Source organism: Ovis canadensis, chromosome 19 (assembly GCF_042477335.2).
Source record: "Ovis canadensis isolate MfBH-ARS-UI-01 breed Bighorn chromosome 19, ARS-UI_OviCan_v2, whole genome shotgun sequence".
NCBI classification, from domain to species: Eukaryota; Metazoa; Chordata; class Mammalia; order Artiodactyla; family Bovidae; genus Ovis; species Ovis canadensis.
Window position 1 is genome coordinate 73,973,584 of NC_091263.1, and position 16,982 is coordinate 73,990,565.

Genomic DNA, 16,982 nt, shown 5'->3' on the forward strand with positions numbered 1-16,982 from the left:
GCGTTCCGTCCCCTTACAAACCAGCCTCCCCTGGAAGTGGAGGGTTCCGGCGTTTTTCACAAATTGTGTTCCTAGAGAAGCATGGCATGAGGCTCTTTTGAAAGCCTGAGCTCAGGCTCCCTGCTAAGAAAAGCCGGAAGAGGGGCTTCACAAGATTACAAGCGAGAAGGCCACCCCAGGCTCCAGCAGGGCGGGCACAGTCAGATTCTTCGTCAGACGCCACTGATCTACGGATGGGCCCGAGGGGACAGCTGTGCTCCCACGCCCACCATGCACGCTGCGTCTGTCCTGTGGACACAGTCACCTGGGGAGGTGGGTGCTGTGACTAGAAAAGGTGAAACGCGGGGGACTCACACAGGCCAAGCCTGGGAACCCAACTCTCCTCCCGCCGGCTCTCGGAGGCTCCACCTGGACCCCCACGGCCGGCCGCAGCCACGCAGAGGGGCCGGCCTCACGTCCGGCACCCCCAGCCCTCGGCTTCCTGTGGCGGGGCGGAGGGGAGACACCAGCACAGCCTCCTGCAGCACACGCTCTGGAACAGCCGCCGAGCGAGCGGGGTGACCACCGGCGGCCCAGGCGTGCTGCCGGCGGGACTGGAGTGGCCTCGCACTGGGCTGCCAGAGCCGCGGCGGGCCACACCTGGGCACCACCCACTTCCCCGGGGGGCTTGGCTGTCCCCTCCCAGAGGCACCTGAAACCTGCATGTCCAGGCTGAGGGGAACAAGGAGGCTGTGAGACCCCGAATCTGGGGGGGCAGGGGAGCAGGAGGGCTGGGCACCAGGACATGTCCTCCAGCCTTGAAAGCCGCCCCGGGAAAATACCATGGAGGAGCTGAAAATAGGCAAATCCTTGTACAAGAGCAGACATGGCTGAGTTCAGCCAGAACTATGACCCCAGGGAGGCAGGCAGACCACCTCTTTTCTCTCCTGGAAAGTCCCTGCTTTGGCTAATACCACAAACTTGCAGGAAAAAAGGAATACCGCGTGACGAGGGCTGGCACCTGAGCCCACATCTTCAAACGCTTTAAAAGTTAAGCCCGGTAATCTTTACGCTGATGCGAAAGGGGCGGCATATACATTTGACCCCTTGCTTCAAACAGAAACCCTCCCAGATGGCTTTTAATTGGAAGGCGGTTGTTTTGCTTTCGCAACAGTCTTTAACCTCTGCCATTGTACGTACAAGGCTGCAAACCATATTTCCATTGATTAAAAAAAAATGAAAAATAAACGTTCAAAGAAACAATATTTTTCTTTTTAAGGAAAAAAAAAAAAAAGACAGCAAGCAGCTATTTTCTGGAGGGGTCAGCGCTTAAAGGCATACATGGGAAGCCACCCTGGCTGCGGCTTTCAGTTTATTTTGTCTTGGAAAAGCCCGAGGTCATTCTAACTCCGCTGACCTGTTACCCCACAGGGATGTGTCCACCCAGGACCACGAGCAAACACTGCCCTCTTGTGCCCGAACAGGCCCGAGTCGGCAGGGAGACGGGGACGCCGCCACCCAGCGCGGCCTCTCCGCGGCCCGGACGCGGTCAGGAAAGGGTGATACACGTGTGTTACCAGGGAGCTTCCTCCAGTGCCCCCTGCCGGGACAGACGGCAAGGTAAGAGGAAGACGGGGAGATTCGGCTGACGAAACCGACCCAAAACAACTGCCTCTTATCTTTCCTAGAAGAGTCGCTCCTCGAAGAGAAGCTTCATTGGTCTCCACGGCAGGTCTTATCTACTTTAAGAACTTTTAGAAACAATACTGAATCTGCAAAACAAGTGTATAGTACTTCTTTTTATCTAGGAAATATCTGCCAGGAAAATATTCCACTTGATTCCAGGGGGAGAAATCAACAGGTGGGGGGGCCCCAGGTGCTGCTTCTCGGAGGCGCCCCCAGAGCTCAATCAGGGCTCTTCTTCCTGATGGGCCCCGGCCTGCAGCATGACCTGCACCCTGGGGCCCAGGCTCCGTGCCCAGAAGGCCACCCCGGCATCTCAGAGAGCCTCACGGGGTGTAAGCCACTGACCCTCAGCACAGGGCCCGACGGGAGCAGAGGCCAAGGTCCAGCCCTGCGGGAGCCGGCCTGCCGGCGGGAGCCCACGCCCAGAGCCCTGGGCTTCTCCGGCAGTCTCCAGGTGTGCTCAGCACCACAGGCCACCCGGATGCTGCGCCCACACGCACCCTTCCAGGCACAACACGATGGGCCAACCCTCACGCCAAACTCATTTTGGGGGAAAGTGAAAAAGAAAGTGAAAGTCGCTCAGTCGTGTCAGACTCTTTGTGACCCCATGGACTATGATTTTCCAGGCCAGAATACTGGAGTGGGTAGCTTTTCCCTTCTCCAGAGGATCTTCCCAGCCCAGGGACTGAACCCAGGTCTCCTGGGTTGCAGGTGGATTCTTCAGCAGCTGAGCCACCAGGGAGCCCACTCTGGCGGAAGAAAGCACACAGTAAGTACCAAGTCTGCCCCCAGCACCCCCTTCAGCCCAGCGGCACCCAGCGGGAAGCACAGGGGTGCCGGCGGCCTCAGCTCCTCAGTCCCTGCGCGCGATACCCAGCGCTTGGCTCGGCAGTTCAGCGTCAACGGCCGACTACAGTCCTGGCATCCTGGCTGCTGTCCAGCTCAGGTGAGCCAGGAGTGCCTGCCGCTTCCTGTCTCCCCGTGGTCCTGCCCTCCCCCCGGGAAGAAAAGGGGGTCCAGGGCCAGACGCAGGACTTGGTGCATGCCGCTGGCGGGCCCCCTCCTGGCCTCTGGCCTGTGATCAGGACCACAGGACACGCACTGCCTCGTCCTCTGGCAAACCTGGGAGGAACACAGGCTCCAGACAGTCTCATCTGTCCAGACCGGCCAGCCCACAGCAGCTTCCTGTTGTGGACACTGGCTCTGAGAGTCAGCCAGATCGGCCTCTGACACGCAGGGCGGCCTCAGGACCCGCATGCCTACTGCTCCATCGCCACGTGCCTGGCTCACTCCTCCCCTCCCCGCACACTCACAACACACAGCACTGCCCCCACAGCGGACACGGGGCTCCACTCTGCCCCGCTCACCCAGGCAAACCCCGCTCCGAGCGTGCGTGTGTGGCTCAGGGTTTGCAGAGTGAATGAATGACTGAACGCCTCAGCCGCCTTTCCTTCCTCAAAGTCTGACCATAAGGAATCAGGTCGGCTGGCCAGATCCTCAGGGCACTAGGAGCCCCGGGAGGAGAGAAAGAAAGCCGTGGGGGCGGGCTGGGGGTCCAGCAGCCCCCAGTCTCCTGCAAAGAGCAGCTGCCAGGACGCAGGAGCCGTCAGGACTGGTGGGCAGAGTCCGCCTCAAATGCCGGGGCCCCCAACATGACCGAGGCAGCACACCTCCCGGGGTCTCGGGGCCCTCCTGTGGGGAGCACGGGGAGAACCCGATGGAGACCTGGCCCCGCGTCCAGCCCAGCCCCTCTCCCCAGGAGGGTGCAGTCACAGCCCTGCCAGGGTGTAGGGTCCCGGCTCACATCCAGCCTCCTGGGTTCCTGAGGACCTGCTGCTCCAGGAAGGTCACTGGGGAGAACTCGGGCCCCAGGCTGGACCACCAGGGGCAGGAACTGCTTTTGGTCCTGCTGCCGACAAGAGCTGGCCTAGGTGGGTCACCGCGGGAGGCCACCACGCCGGCCCGCCCCGGAGGCCCCCACCTCCACAGCTACTGCGGGACCCCACGGGGCCCACAGGCTCACATTATGTTCATTTCCCCGTCCCGAGCTCGGGGGCAAGTTCAGAAGTCCTCGTCCTGTTGCAGATCAGGTCTGAATTAATACCCTTCCTCCAGAGAACTCCAGTAGCAAAGTGGAAACAGACACGCCAGACAATGGCCTTTGAGAGCCCCAGCAGGGACGGCTGGTGACAATGAAGCCCCAGGCTCTCCAAGAACCCTTAAGGTTAAAGGTTCACAGAGGCAGAAGAATTACCAAAGTACAAGTTTGTTCAAATTTCCTCCGGCAGATTTAAACAACCGGGGTCAAGCTGAAGATCGCCAGGGAAAAACCTATGAGACAACCCGGCCCCTTTGAACTGCGTGGAGAAAGGAAAATATACGGTGTGGGAGGGATCTGTGTTGTAGCTTTTAAAAATGTTCTTGAAAAGGTCACCCTGTTAACTCCAGGGCGCCGTGCTGAAGGATGCCTGAGATGGCCTCCCTAAGACAACAGGCTGCGGGCCCTCGCCGTGTGCGGCGAGCTGCACGGGGTCGCCGCGGCCCCGGCCCCGGCGTGCTGACCCTCTGCGGGCCATGAAATTAACCATCAGCACAGCAGAAATCTGCTCCGAGTTAAACTACTTTGCTACGCAAAGTGGCCTGAAAGTGAAATATGAGGATTGAATTTCCACTGGAAGATTAACTCGTCTGACCTCCAGGCAGGTCTGCTGCGCATGAACCCTGTGTGGCCGAGGGCTCCCGGCCCCGCGGGGGGCAGGGCGCGGGCCGCGGGCGGAGGGCCGGCCCGCGCGCGCCCCGCTCTGCGCCTGCGCGGAGGCCCTGCCCTTGGTCCTGGAGCCGGTGCCGGCGGGACCCCCGCCCTGGAGGCCCCGGCGCGGCGCGCGCTGACCACCCGGGCGGAACGCGGGGGCTGGGGCCCAGCGCGCGGGTCAGGCCCTCCCCACGGCCGGCGTGGCGACGGGGGGGCTCCCGGGGACGGGGCCGAGCCAGGGGGACCCCGGCCTCTGCGTGCAGAGCCGGGCAGGCAGCTCGTCAGGCCCGGGGTGCTGGGAGGCAAGGCACCCGGCCCCCCAGGAGGGGCCGTCAGCCTAGTGCCGAGCCCGGCCTTTACACCACCGGAGAGAAAACGGAAACCTTTCCGGCAGCGAAATAAAATAGGCGTATCAGCCGCTCAGAGTCCTCCGCTCGGGCGGGAAGGGCGGCTGCCAGAGGGGCTGGGGCCCGAGACGCCGCAGGCGGTGCTCGCCGAGCGCGGGGCGGCCGGGGGCCTGTCCCGGAGCGGCCGCGCTGGGCAGCGGGCAGGGGCCGCGCTGCTGGGCGTGCGGGGGAGGAGCGGGAGGGCGGCGGCGGTCACGAGGGCGCCCCGCCCGGCGGTGGAGAAGCGGGCGCTGCTCGGCGTGGAGGGGCCCCTGCGCTCTGGCGCACAGGGAGGCCGCAGCCGCCTGCGGCTCCTGGCTGTCTGCACTGCGCTGCGAGGGGACACGCCGGCATCCCTGAGCGGCCTGCTGGCGGTGCTGGGCACTCCCGGTACCGGCTCTCCAAACACGCCCCTGCATGCCCTCCCCGCCCAGCCCACGCCGCTGGGGCCCCCAGCATCCTCCCGGCCCCCTGTGCTCTGCCCGCCTGTGGACCCCAGAGGCGCTTGGGGAAAGCAGCGCCATTTACGGAAAGTCGTCTTCCTCTGGGGCAGCAGCTCTGAGGACCTCCTCCAAACAGACTGTATTTTGGAGAGCAGGGAACACCGGGGTCACACATGGGAGGGTCTCGGGTGCCCAGGGCAGGGGCTCTGCAGTTCACCTGGAAGTGGCCCCAGCAGAGCAAGCGCCACCCTGCCGCACAGCCGGGAGCCGGACAGCCTTCATCCCGACATCAGGGGACAGAGGCCGAGTCCCCCATTCCAGGAGCTTTACGCCTCCGGGTGACCCCAAGGGGCAAAGGATGGGGCCCCGCGTCCAGGGGGCCCAGCAGGTCAGCGCCGGCATTTCCCAGTACTAACTCTAAAAGGGAACAGTCAGGCTTATCTGCAGGTAGCACCTGTGCGTGCCAGCAAATAGACGTCCTCGGGAAGTAGGTTAGAGACGAAGGAGGCGATCGGTCTCCTTGAAGCCCCGAGACACAGAGGCATCATCCTAGCACGAGAGATACGGCAGAGGGAAACTCAACTTCTCTCTCTACAGCAAAACTTGTTTCTTCTCCTGCCAAGAGAGGATCACCACATCAACTAGGTTCCCCCCTCCCCAGCAGCCTCGGCCACTTCAAAGCAGCAGGAGCCTAATTAAAGACCCAATTAACAACACACAGAACTCCAATAACCCAGGGAGAATGGAGGCACAAGTCTGTGCTTTTGACAAACTGACTTACTACAAACTGCTGCTCAGGAGCCGGGCTCCCCCCAGAGCAGTGTGGGCTGAGGCCCTGCACACAGCCTGGAGCCACTCCCCGAGCAGCACGCAGCCTCCTTTCGCGGGCGACCCTCAGTGTGGAGGGAAACCCCCGCCTTGGGGCCGGTTTGCAGGACGCGGTGAGGGATCGATCGGGGCCGGAAGAGCACGCTCTGGACGGGAGATGCTCCCGGGCGCCGTGCCCGTTCTGCGGCACCTCCCCAGGCTTCCCCTGACAGGAGGCGCCCCAGGCTCCAGAGCTCCGGCCCCGTGGACTCTGCGCTCGAGCGTACACTCACTCACACCTGAGGCGGTGGACCTCTGGGCTGTTACATGAAAGCTCCTGATTTTGACATGCTGGCAATGAATTTTTATGAAAAAATACTTTAACACAGGGGCTATCAAAACATACCCCAGTGTGGGGCGAGACCCTCCACAGGGTGGACAGGCGGGAGGAGCCTCCTCCTGCCGGCGCTAAGGACTGGGCGGGCAGGTCCAGGAGGAGGACTGGAGGGTGGGGGGAGTCCAGGAGGAGGGCGGGGGTGGTGGTGCCTAAGGGCCTTCCAAAAACTCGCAAATGGCACTTCCAGACACCCCTTACCCCTCACCACCTGAATAATGTCGGGCACACATAATCCTCTCAAACTACGTCCACTTAATTCAACTCACTTATTTGTTTACCTCAAATATTACTGAGTAAAGACAATCCAGAGAAGGGGAGAAAATATTTGCCAATCAGATACCTAATAAAGGATTGGCATCCACAATACATAAAGACTCTTACAACTCAATAACAAAAGCCAAATGAGCCATCTGAAAAAAGGGCTCAGGATCTGGATACACAGCTCTCCAGAGAAAACGTACAAATGAAGCGAGAAAACATCCCAGAAATGCAAGTTTAGGTGTCGGTGAGCTATCAGCTCACGCCCACCAGGACGACGACGACGGTCCAAAAGCCAGGTGGTCACGCGTGCTGGCGGGGCCGTGGAGCAGCCAGACACGCACCCGCTGCTGGTGGGAAAGCAGAGCGGAGCAGCTGCTGCGGGGGGCCGGCGGCAGCTCCTCGAGAAGCAGACAGAGATGCCCTCTGACCCAGCGACTCCACTCCTGCGCGCAGACCCAAGAGAGTGAAAGCATACGTCCACAGTGGAGTTTCTCATCATCGTCCAGAAGTGAAAACAGCCCAAATGTCCTTCAGCTGATGACTGGGTTTTTAAAGGCGATCTATCTGTATAATGGGCACTGCTGCTGCTGCTAAGTCGCTTCGGTCGTGTCCGACTCTGTGCGATCCCATAGACGGCAGCCTACCAGGCTCCCCCATCCCTGGGATTCTCCTACTCAGCCATAAAGAGGAGGGGGGTGCAGGTTTAACAAGCACAGCTTTGCTTTGGTAAGAAGAGCGAGCTCTGGAGATGGAGGCTACTGAACTGCAGACTTAAAAAGGGTTACGACGGTACATTTTATGTAAAACGTGTCTTACCACAATTAAAAACAAAAATGGATTTTTAAAAGGGAATGAAGTATCCCACACACTCTAACATGGATGAGCCCCGGGAGCAACACGCTTGGCGGAAGAAGCCAGACGCTAAAGGCCACGTCACGTGTGATTCCATTTGTACGGAACTCCAGAACGGGCACACGGACAGAGACGCTGAGCAGGCGAGAGGCTTCCAGGCCTGGGTCGGGGAGGGGGTGGGGACCGCCGTGGCTCGGCCTGGGTCGGGGAGGGGATGGGGACCGCCGTGGCTCGGCCTGGGTCGGGGAGCAGGGTGTGGACTGCCGTGGTTCGGCCTGGGTCGGGGAGCGCGTGGGGACCGCCGTGGCTCGGCCTGGGTCGGGGAGCGGGTGGGGACCCCTATGGCTGTGTGGATCTTCTCACACTGAGGCAGCTCAGGCTGTGGCACTGACTACACAGCTCTGGGAACAGGCTGAAGATGCTTAAATATGCATCTGAAGCGGGCAGATTTTATGGGATGTGAATTACATCTCAGAACAAATGTTTAACAAAACAGCCTTGACGGTCCATGCTGCTTGGCCCAAGAGCCACCCGGAGGCCTCCAGGCTCGCGGGAACAGCAGGTGGAAGGCCTCTCGGCCCTCTTGGGTCCCCAGAGCTCCAGAGACTGTTCTCCCCATCACCTCCCACAGCATGGCCTCAAAGGCCTGCTGGTCAGAGGGAGCCTCAGGCCCAGCCTGGCCCAGGACCAGCCAATGCAAGGACCAGCGTGCAGGAACAGGTCTCAGGCCTTAACTGACTGGTCGGCTCCTGGGACGCCTGCCCAAATCTTATTCCAACCTGGATGGAGTAAATCTGAGGCTAAGTGAGAAGTTTAAAAGCAACTAATTTTAAATGATCACAGCTTTACCAAAAGCTGTGGCTATGGTTTCCTCTTGACTTTGATCATAACCTTCCAGCAAAACATTCACCTCGCCAAAGCAGGCCTGCGTTATTTTCTATTCCTGGCACGACTAGAAAATAGTCTTTGATTTAACATTTGATATGTTTTGTTCTCAAGGGCAAGCCCCATGAGAAGAAAAATGTGCCCCAGCAGAATGAGGTATGGCTACCTGCTTCCATTTTTCTTCCCGGTTGGTTCCTGCTCAAATATTCTGCATTCATTTAAACTCGAGGCCGCGTCTCTGACGTTATACGGCTCCCACACTGTCACCCAAAACCCAGCAAAGTCACCCGCTGGCCAGCGGCTGCTGCTGCAGGTGGAGCTTGACTTGGGTCTCCTAGAGACGTCGAGGGCTCTGGGCTTGGAAGAAGGGGTCCCACCTGGCACCGAGGAGCAGGGGACGAAAGCCAACGGATTCCAGGAGCCAAAGGAGCTAGAGCCGAGGAAGCGCCTCCACTCTCATCACCGCCTTGAACACGCCTCGGCGTTCGAGGACAAGCGCGAGATGCCGCGACTCAGCACGGCGAGTTTCTAGGCAGACCCACTGAAAGATTAGGGTGGAGAAAACAAGAAGTGTCTTTCTGTTTGGTTGGTTTCACATGAGGGGAACACCTGAACTCCTGGAGTGGCCAGGCCCTCCGTGTGGTACCTCTGCTTGGGCCACGCAGCCCGCTCGGCGCTAAATGCAGACAGCCAACGAGCAGAGTCAAAACCTGGGGAAAATGCACGGTCATCCGCACACGAGCCTTCTCGTGGGTCCAGAGAGAGCGTCGCAGACAGGCTGCAGGAGTACTCCTGGAGAGAGCAGCTGAAGGCACCGCGCGGCTCCATGCTGTCCCGTGAGCTCGGAGACGTGGAAAACCAGAGAACGGAGGAAGCTTAAGCGTCATAAAGAATGCTCCCCGCCCCGGGCTGCAGAGACAGGCTCCCGGGGGCTGCCCACTGCCCTCCAAGGCCAGGAACCCCAGCCGCACGCGTAAGGCTCTGACAGCTCAGTAGCTCTGGCCAGGCAGGCCCAGAGCGGGGCAAGCCTGGCGGAATCACCGCTGAAGCAGGGGCACGGGGGGCCGGCGATCAGGGCGATGGTTGGGCACACAGTGGCCGTTCATTACCCACAGGCACAGGAGACAGGGAGACACCGCACTGTTAATCCTGCAGCCACAGACGACTACAGATGGCCGAGCCCAGCCGCCAGCATCTGTCAGACCTCCTCCTTCCTGCCAGGGCAAGAGCGAGGATGGGTCCAAGTCCCTCTCCCCGACTCAAGCCCCATCACTGAATCTTGCCGAAGTTCTAACTCTGAAAGATTTATACTCTAAAATGGATCAGAGGAAAATACCGCCCAGAAACACCATCGCAGGGGCCAGGGCGGACGGGAACCCTGTCCACTCACACTGAGAGTGCCAGTGCTCCGGGGACTGGTCAGTACGGCTTGGAACGAGCTCTGACCCTCTGACCTGTGTTCTGCTCACTCTCTGCTCCGCTGTCAGTCCGCAGGGGGAGGACACCCTGCTGGTGACTTGTCACCGTCCCTGGCAGCCTCGGGGCTGGCACGTGGCTTCATTCACCGGGTGCCTCCCACAGGCCTGGCTCTGGTCATGGCACCGAGAACACACTGGTGAGACAGACGCTACTCCCGCTCGCTCCCAGGGAGGACAGAGGCCTCGACAAGCAAGCACCAGAAGCGCATCAGACGGCACGCAGGGCTAGCAGGCAACAACGGGACGTGAGGAAGGAGGCGCACAGAGAGCCAGGGGCTCCAGGCTAGCAGGTCTGAGGGGGCCTATCTGAGGAGGGGACACTCAAGCTGAGACTTCAGTAAGGAGGCGTCAGATGGTCCGAGAGGAGGGAACAGCAGATGCAAGACGGGCCCGTCCAACAAGGAGCAGGCCAGTGTGTCGGGAGGGCGGGAGACAGGGACGAGGCTCGCGGCGGGCAGAGGCCAGACCGCGGTTCCCACGAGGGCAACGAGCAACCTCAGGGCAGTCTCGAGGCTGAGAGCGGACCTGATCTGATGACCATCCATCCCTCCAGTGACGGATGAGCAGAGGGAGGAGGAGAGGGCAGGGAGGAAGGACAAGGTCCAGGACGCAGGAGTCCGGGGACAGAAGCCAGGACTCAGCCTCCGGAGCCGTCTCAAGAAGACCAAGACGTGCGAAGCCTCTGGGCCATGAGGATGACGCGGGGATTCACAGACCCAGGTCACGGGCAGCCGAGCAGCTTCCCATCCCTGTCCGGGGAACTCCAGCGTCCTCAGCGGAGAGCTGGGGCCACACTCCCCCAACACGCCCCTTCACTCAGCACTGCTGCACAGACACCAGTTTGTAGCCACAGGCTGGCAGACCCTCGAACACCGTTCCCTTCCACTCAAAAGAAAAAGCCACTTTTTTCTACTTCCCCGAGGGGAAGGCGGGCATCTGATCTATTGAAGGAAGAAGAGCAGCAGCCTGGGGCCCATCGCCTCCATGTGCTCAGGTCTTGCATTAACACTGGTAAGAAGTGCTTCCGTTTCCTCTCCGGAAAACAGGAAACTCTCAGACTGCCTGCAGCATGGACCAGTCGGGAGGCAACAAGGTGGAAGTATTGGACACTCATCACACAGCCTGGGCCCCGTACGCCCAGTGAGGCCATCCACCAGCAGGCCAATGGAACCATCTGAACAATCCTCGCTCCCACATGTGCCAGTGGGCCCAGGGAGTGCCGTCAGAAGGAACAGGAGGAGAAGACAGGTGGGCGATACCAGGGTCCTGGTCCACAGTGAGAAGGAGAGTCTCTGAGCTACACACCCTTTGTGCCATGTGCTTGCGTTAAAGCACTGTCTTTCTATATAAAAGGGACGTGTTTTAAAGCCCTGTCCGTGGAGTCCAGTGCACTGAAATGGGTGTGAAAAGGTAACTCCCCAGAGGTACTCTAGCAACTTCCTCTGCAGGGATGGGAGGGGTAAGTAGGGGCCTTCTACCTGGTCTGTGATGTTCTGTTTTTTCAAGAGTAGAATGTGCTCGTGTACTTCGAGTACTGTTAAAATTAATGAAACGGTGCATCACAGGAGGGCATCTGAGAAGTACCCACCAAGACCCTCTGCCCAGGCATGACTGTTCTAGGGGCTCTCCTTACCGACACACAAGCACACCCACCAAAGACGTCTGTTCTAGAAAACTCGCTGAAGAAGCATCGTGAGCAAAAATGGTAAAGGACACAAACGTCCATCATTAAGACGTTAAGAAAATGTTGGCGCCAGTGCGCAACGGATTTCCACGTGGGATGTTGAAAAACAATGATGTGTTGTGGTGGGTGTGTGCCTAGTTGCTCAGTCATGTCCGACTCTTTGAGACCCCACGGACTGTAGCCCACCAGGTTCCTCTGTCCGCGGGATTCTCCAGGCAGGAACACTGGAGCGGGTGCTGCTTTACTACAGGGGCGGCAGCTTGGAGCGTCCAGTGAAACGGTGCCTGCGGTGTCACCAGCTTGTTTGCAAAAACGGAAAACGAAGGACAAGAAGAGGAGGAGGAGACGCAGACACAGGCGCCCCGTCTCCACGTGGAGCCCGGAAACGGCGCGGGAGCGCGCGACGGGGCCCAGGGGACGGCGAGCGGACGCGCTCCGGGCCCCGTGCGGGTCTCTGAGCTTCCCCAGCCTGTGCTGCGAGCGAGGGGGCGAGCGTGCCACGCGCACACGCGGCAAAGAGGCCCGCCGCGCTCGGCGTCGCCGGGGCGGCCCCTCCCGCCCCCGGCGCGCGGCCCCGCCGGCTCCCCGCCCGCCCCCGGCGCGCGGCCCCCGCGGCTCACCGCCGATGATGGTCCGGATGAGGGACGCGTGCCCCGGGCAGTCGACCAGCGTGACCTGCAGCCGCGGCTCGGGCCCGGGCTCGCGCTCCGCCCCCGGCGCCGGCCGCAGGTGCGCGGGCAGCGGCACGGAGAAGCACGAGAAGCCCAGGTCGAGCGTGATGCCGCGCTCGCGGCTCTGCGGCTGCTTGTCGAAGGCGGCGGTGGAGGCCGTGGTGCTGAGCGCGCGCGCCAGCGCCGTCTTGCCGCTGTCGATGTGGCCCAGGACGCCCACGTTCACGTTCACCCGCCGGCCCGCCATGCCGCCGCCGGTCCTGCCGCTAAGCCGGCCCGGCCGCCGCCCGCGCCCGGCTCGCGCGTTCCGCCGCCGAAGCTTCCGGCCCCGGCCCGCCCGCCGCGGCGCCGGGGAGCCGGGGCCGCCGGGGCGCCGGACGGGGAGCCAACGCCGTGTGTCCGCGCACGTCCCGGGCCGGGCCCGCGGCGCTCACGCTCTGGCAGTGCCGCCCACAGGAAAGGGGTGGCCCACGGTCAGCGGCTCGGACCTCACTTCCAAATGCCTGCCTGGGCCCGGCGGGTGGCTCTTGGGAGAGATCGGCAGCGTTTGCAGCGCCCAGAGGGGCCCTGCACGGACGGGCTGCCGCTGCTCAGCTTCAGCCAAGCGGGGACAGCCCCGCCTGTCCAGGGTGTTTCTGTATGAAATTCCAGGAACATTTGCCTGGTGAACCCCTGATGCCTGGGGCTGTGGGCTGCAGCCATGACCTGGCCGGACTTACACCCAAACGCTCACCGGCCGCAGGGCTGCGGCTTTAGGCCAGGTGCTCCTGTCTCCAGTCCCACCGCAGCCGGCTCACACGCCACTCCTTCCCCAGCAGTGGGCCTCGGGGTGGGGCCTGAGCCCCGTGGGGGAGTCCAGCCCCATCTCCACAAGCGCCAAGGAGATGGCAGCTCTGGGTTGTCTGAAAGTCGGCCAGATTAAGACTGTATCCTGGGGGCAGCGTGCCTGGGCACCAGCAGGGAAGCACAGAGCTCTGCCTTGGCAGGTGTGCCCGGAGGCGTGCGAGGGACACCCTGCAGGAACTGGAGCGCCGCTGCCAGCAAGACGCAGGTCCCATCATGCCTGCCTCTCTGCCCTTTGTCTCTGCTGGTTTCTACCCCAGGGAAGCCACTTTGCTTTAGACCAGGCTGGTGCTCTGGTGCTCGCCCCTGTCCCAGTGAGCTGAGGACCCTTGCATATCTTTGCTTGCCCCCAGGAGAGCACGTGCAAACTGTTTCTTGAGTGGAGCCACCGCCAGACCTCCAGCCCACAAAGACACCGTCCTCTGCCACAAACTCCTGAGTCCCAGGCTGGGTTCCAAGGCTGGGCCCAGTCCCTGGGAAATGATTGACAGGGAACGGCCTGCAGAACTGTGATTATTTGGGATTTCTTAATGTTAATGCAATGCGGGTCCCTTTCTGTTCTTTTAATGCTATTTTGTATTAAGGTAGTTCAAAGTTCTTTACAAACAGCTAGTAATTAATTCAATTTCATTAAGACCAATTAATCCAGGATTAATTATAAATTTACCCAGAGGAAGTTATTATACTTTGCTCTTTGATTTGAGTTTTGGCTTTAAAGATTCTTTTAGGAGTGAAATGGAAATTTCCGTCTTCTCTGAGGCTATCCACCTTGCCAGTGACCGTGTTAACCATGTACCTTCCTCGGCGTGTCCCATGCTGACCTCGGATCAGGTTGTCACCAGGCCACCACTGTGCTCCATGGCACTGCCAGTGCTGAGCAGCTCTGATAGTGCCCCCTGAGCTGCAGGGCGGGAGCTGACATCCTGGCGAGAGCTGGTCCCAAGCTGGAATCACGCCCCGTGGCCCCACCTGCCTCCCACCGCATTTCTTCCACCTGAATTATATGGATACAAGCTCTTTAAGGTCTGCAGGGGTCGGCGGCCTCTCCCTCCTCAACTGTCCTCAGAGGCATCACGCTCTTCTCCTCCGGGTCACCATGGGGGCTGACCCCACTCTAGCTCCAGGGATGGACCTGAGACTCAGGTCCTTTCACTAGCCATGGCCACTGGTTCGGCAGTGAGTGTGTGACCCAAGTTAGCAAAACTGGAGAAAAACCGGAAATCTTTTTCCAGGACAAGCAGTACAAAAGTATGCTGCTCTCTGATACGGACTAAGACCTGTGGAAATCATCTGGGCTGTGACGGGACCCCTGCGGGGGGAGGCTGGCCGTGCACAACAGTGACCTCCAAAGATGTCCACGTCTTGGAACCTGTGACAGTGTTGGCCTGCACGGTAACAAGACCTGGATGTGACTCGGTTAAAGATCCTGAGATGAGGTTGAGGGGGCAGGCTTATCCCAGATTATCCCGTGGGCCCTGGGAGAGAGGAGGGAGGAAAGGAACCAGAGACGGAGAAATAAGAAGACGTCGCTGGCCGTTACTGTCTTTACAGGTGGGAGCAGGACCTGAGTCCAGGAGCTGGGCAGGCTGCAGAAGCTGGAAAACCCAGCCTGTGGGAGCTCCCCGGAGCCTCCAGAAAGGAACCCCGCCTGCCCACACCTGGATTTACCCCAGTGAGGCCGGTTTTGGACACTGATGGGCAGAACTGTAACAGAACGCGTGGGAGTTGCCTCATGACACCGTTTGTAGGAATTGGTTACTGCAGACATAGTAAACGAATACAGACATTTAACTAGACTGTGGAGTCTATTTTCACATTTATTAAGTTAGGGAATGGCTCATAATTCCCTCCCACCTGGTCAGAGGATCACAGTCTGACAGCTAAGACTGTACACCAGAAACAGCCCGACGGCCTGTCCTCCGGTCAGACCACGCTCCCCTGACCTCTGACCCCGCTGCCACGTGACACCGTGGGACGGGGGTGCAGCCAGAGCCCTGGGGACCCGCAGGCTTCAGCTGTTCCCCCGCCGCAGTGGGGCATGTCTGCTGGCATGGAGAGAGGCCCCAGCAGAGAAGGCTGGCTGACCTGACCCCAGCCCCAGCCCCACTTTCTGCCTCAGGCTCCACGGCGATTCCCAGGAGAGTCCTCGGGGCAAAGGCGGGCAGGACGACCGGAAGGCAGCACACGCAGCGGGCAGATGGCAAAGGGGCGAGCCCGGGCCTCTGGATTACGAGCGCGGATGCCACTTTCTGCGCCGCTTCCAGCTCAGGCCCGGGGCCAGGACCTCACTGAACTCTCCTGATAGCCCTCGGCGGTGCTGCTGGGGCGACTTCCCGGCAGAGGGAGGAGGGCCACGAGAGGAGGCTTGCTCAGCCTGCCAGCCGACCCCCGTTTCATGCCAGCTGTCTCCAACCCCAGTGGCATGAGCCGCCTTCACCATTCACACAAGATCCAGGCAGACACAGCTTTAAGGCTGACTTAAATAAAAGTATTTCCCCATACACGGAAAAACACTATCACTTTCCACAAATAGCTGGGACCCACGAAAGTCTCAATAGAAAGTGAGACTAGCAAGTATTAAAAACGGAGAGTCATACTCCACCAAGATTCACGGAATTAGAATTAAAAAGGCACAGGAATTCCCTGGCCAGCCAATGGTTAGGACATGGGCTTTTACTGCGGTGAACCGGGATTTAATCCCTGGTCAGGGATCACGGTTCGATCCAAGCTGTGCAGCCAAAGGAAAAAAAGGGTTAAAAAAAAAAGGGTTAAAAAGGCAGTAATGTTCTCACTATGTGGATCAACGTTATTTGGTTGTGTTCTTTGCACCACTTCCAAGGTGCCAGCAAAATCATCTTTCCCTTCTGTCCCCAGAAATCAACCTGGAGATGAAATAACGAGTATACCAGTGCGCCTGGCAACAATCGGAAAGGGAGGTCATTCCAAATGCTGGTGAGAATGCGGGAATATAAGACCAGAGACGAAGCCAGGTAGCTTACAAGGGGGCCTCCTTCAACAGGGACTTTCTCTGGCTTTGAGCGTGATTGGTTTGGATCTTGGGGGTCATGGCTCTGAAGTGCACCCCAGACCCTGGGGATTATATTGCTTACAATCATCATCACAATCTCCATAGTGCATTGTATTCTCTCAAAAGCTTTAAATGCACGTTCGCAGCCACTAACCACCAAGCAAATGATCTCCCTGAGACGGAAGCGTCAGAAAAAGAATGAATTACTGAGGTAAAGAATGTAAACCCGACGTCGTGAGCTGTGAGCACCGCAGAGGTTCAGGGGAAGCTGCAAGGGCTCCGGAGCGGTGGCTGGGAGCAGCGCTAAGGCCTTAAATTTCCATCGCCTCTCTCAGGCTGAGAACCGGTCAGGAGGAGGAAATTAAGAAACAACACAACAGGCCCCAAGTACAGTCCCTTCTGCTAAGCCCAAAGTCACCAAAACCTAATTACAGTTTCAGCTTTCCCCTGCGAATGGTCTTGGCTCCCTTGCTCGTATGCTGAGGCTTATTTCTGGATGCTCTACTTTATTCCGTAGGCCTGTGTCTGTCCTCATGCCACTGCTGCACTGTTTGATGGGCCATTATTAAATTCAGTTGAGGATATGCTCTGAGCGCTCAGCTGAGGCTGGAGAACATGATGGGCGCGTGGCTCCACAGGGTCCCTGAGTGACTGCCTCCCTCTATACTCAGCAGTGTTCTCAAGGTGTGGAGAAGGCAGAGGCAGGCTTGACCTGGACTTGGGGGTTCAAAGGTCAGATATGAAAGACTTCAAAGCAAGGAGGGAGCAGAAGCGTTGGAAACCAAGAGGCTGAGATGATTAGGCCTGGATGAAGACATGAGGGGTCAAGG

The 16,982-nt window shown here is 59.6% G+C and overlaps 1 protein-coding gene across 4 annotated transcripts in view; it reads right to left on the reverse strand.

The window, feature by feature from the left end:
• The window catches only part of EEFSEC (eukaryotic elongation factor, selenocysteine-tRNA specific), a 118,038-nt gene that overhangs the window by 98,894 nt on the left and 2,162 nt on the right, over positions 1-16,982 (reverse strand). The window contains exon 1 of one of the 4 annotated variants that reach the window (XM_069561081.1): positions 13,015-13,553. The exons of 1 other annotated variant lie outside the window; for it this stretch is intronic. Coding sequence is in view for 1 of the 3 variants with exons in the window: in XM_069561077.1 (XP_069417178.1) it covers positions 12,231-12,528 (298 nt within the window). In the remaining 2 variants the exon portion in view is untranslated. Of the gene's footprint in view, positions 1-12,230; positions 13,554-16,982 lie in introns of those variants that run through there. 2 more of the 4 variants (XM_069561077.1, XM_069561080.1) reach the window with 2 other exon arrangements.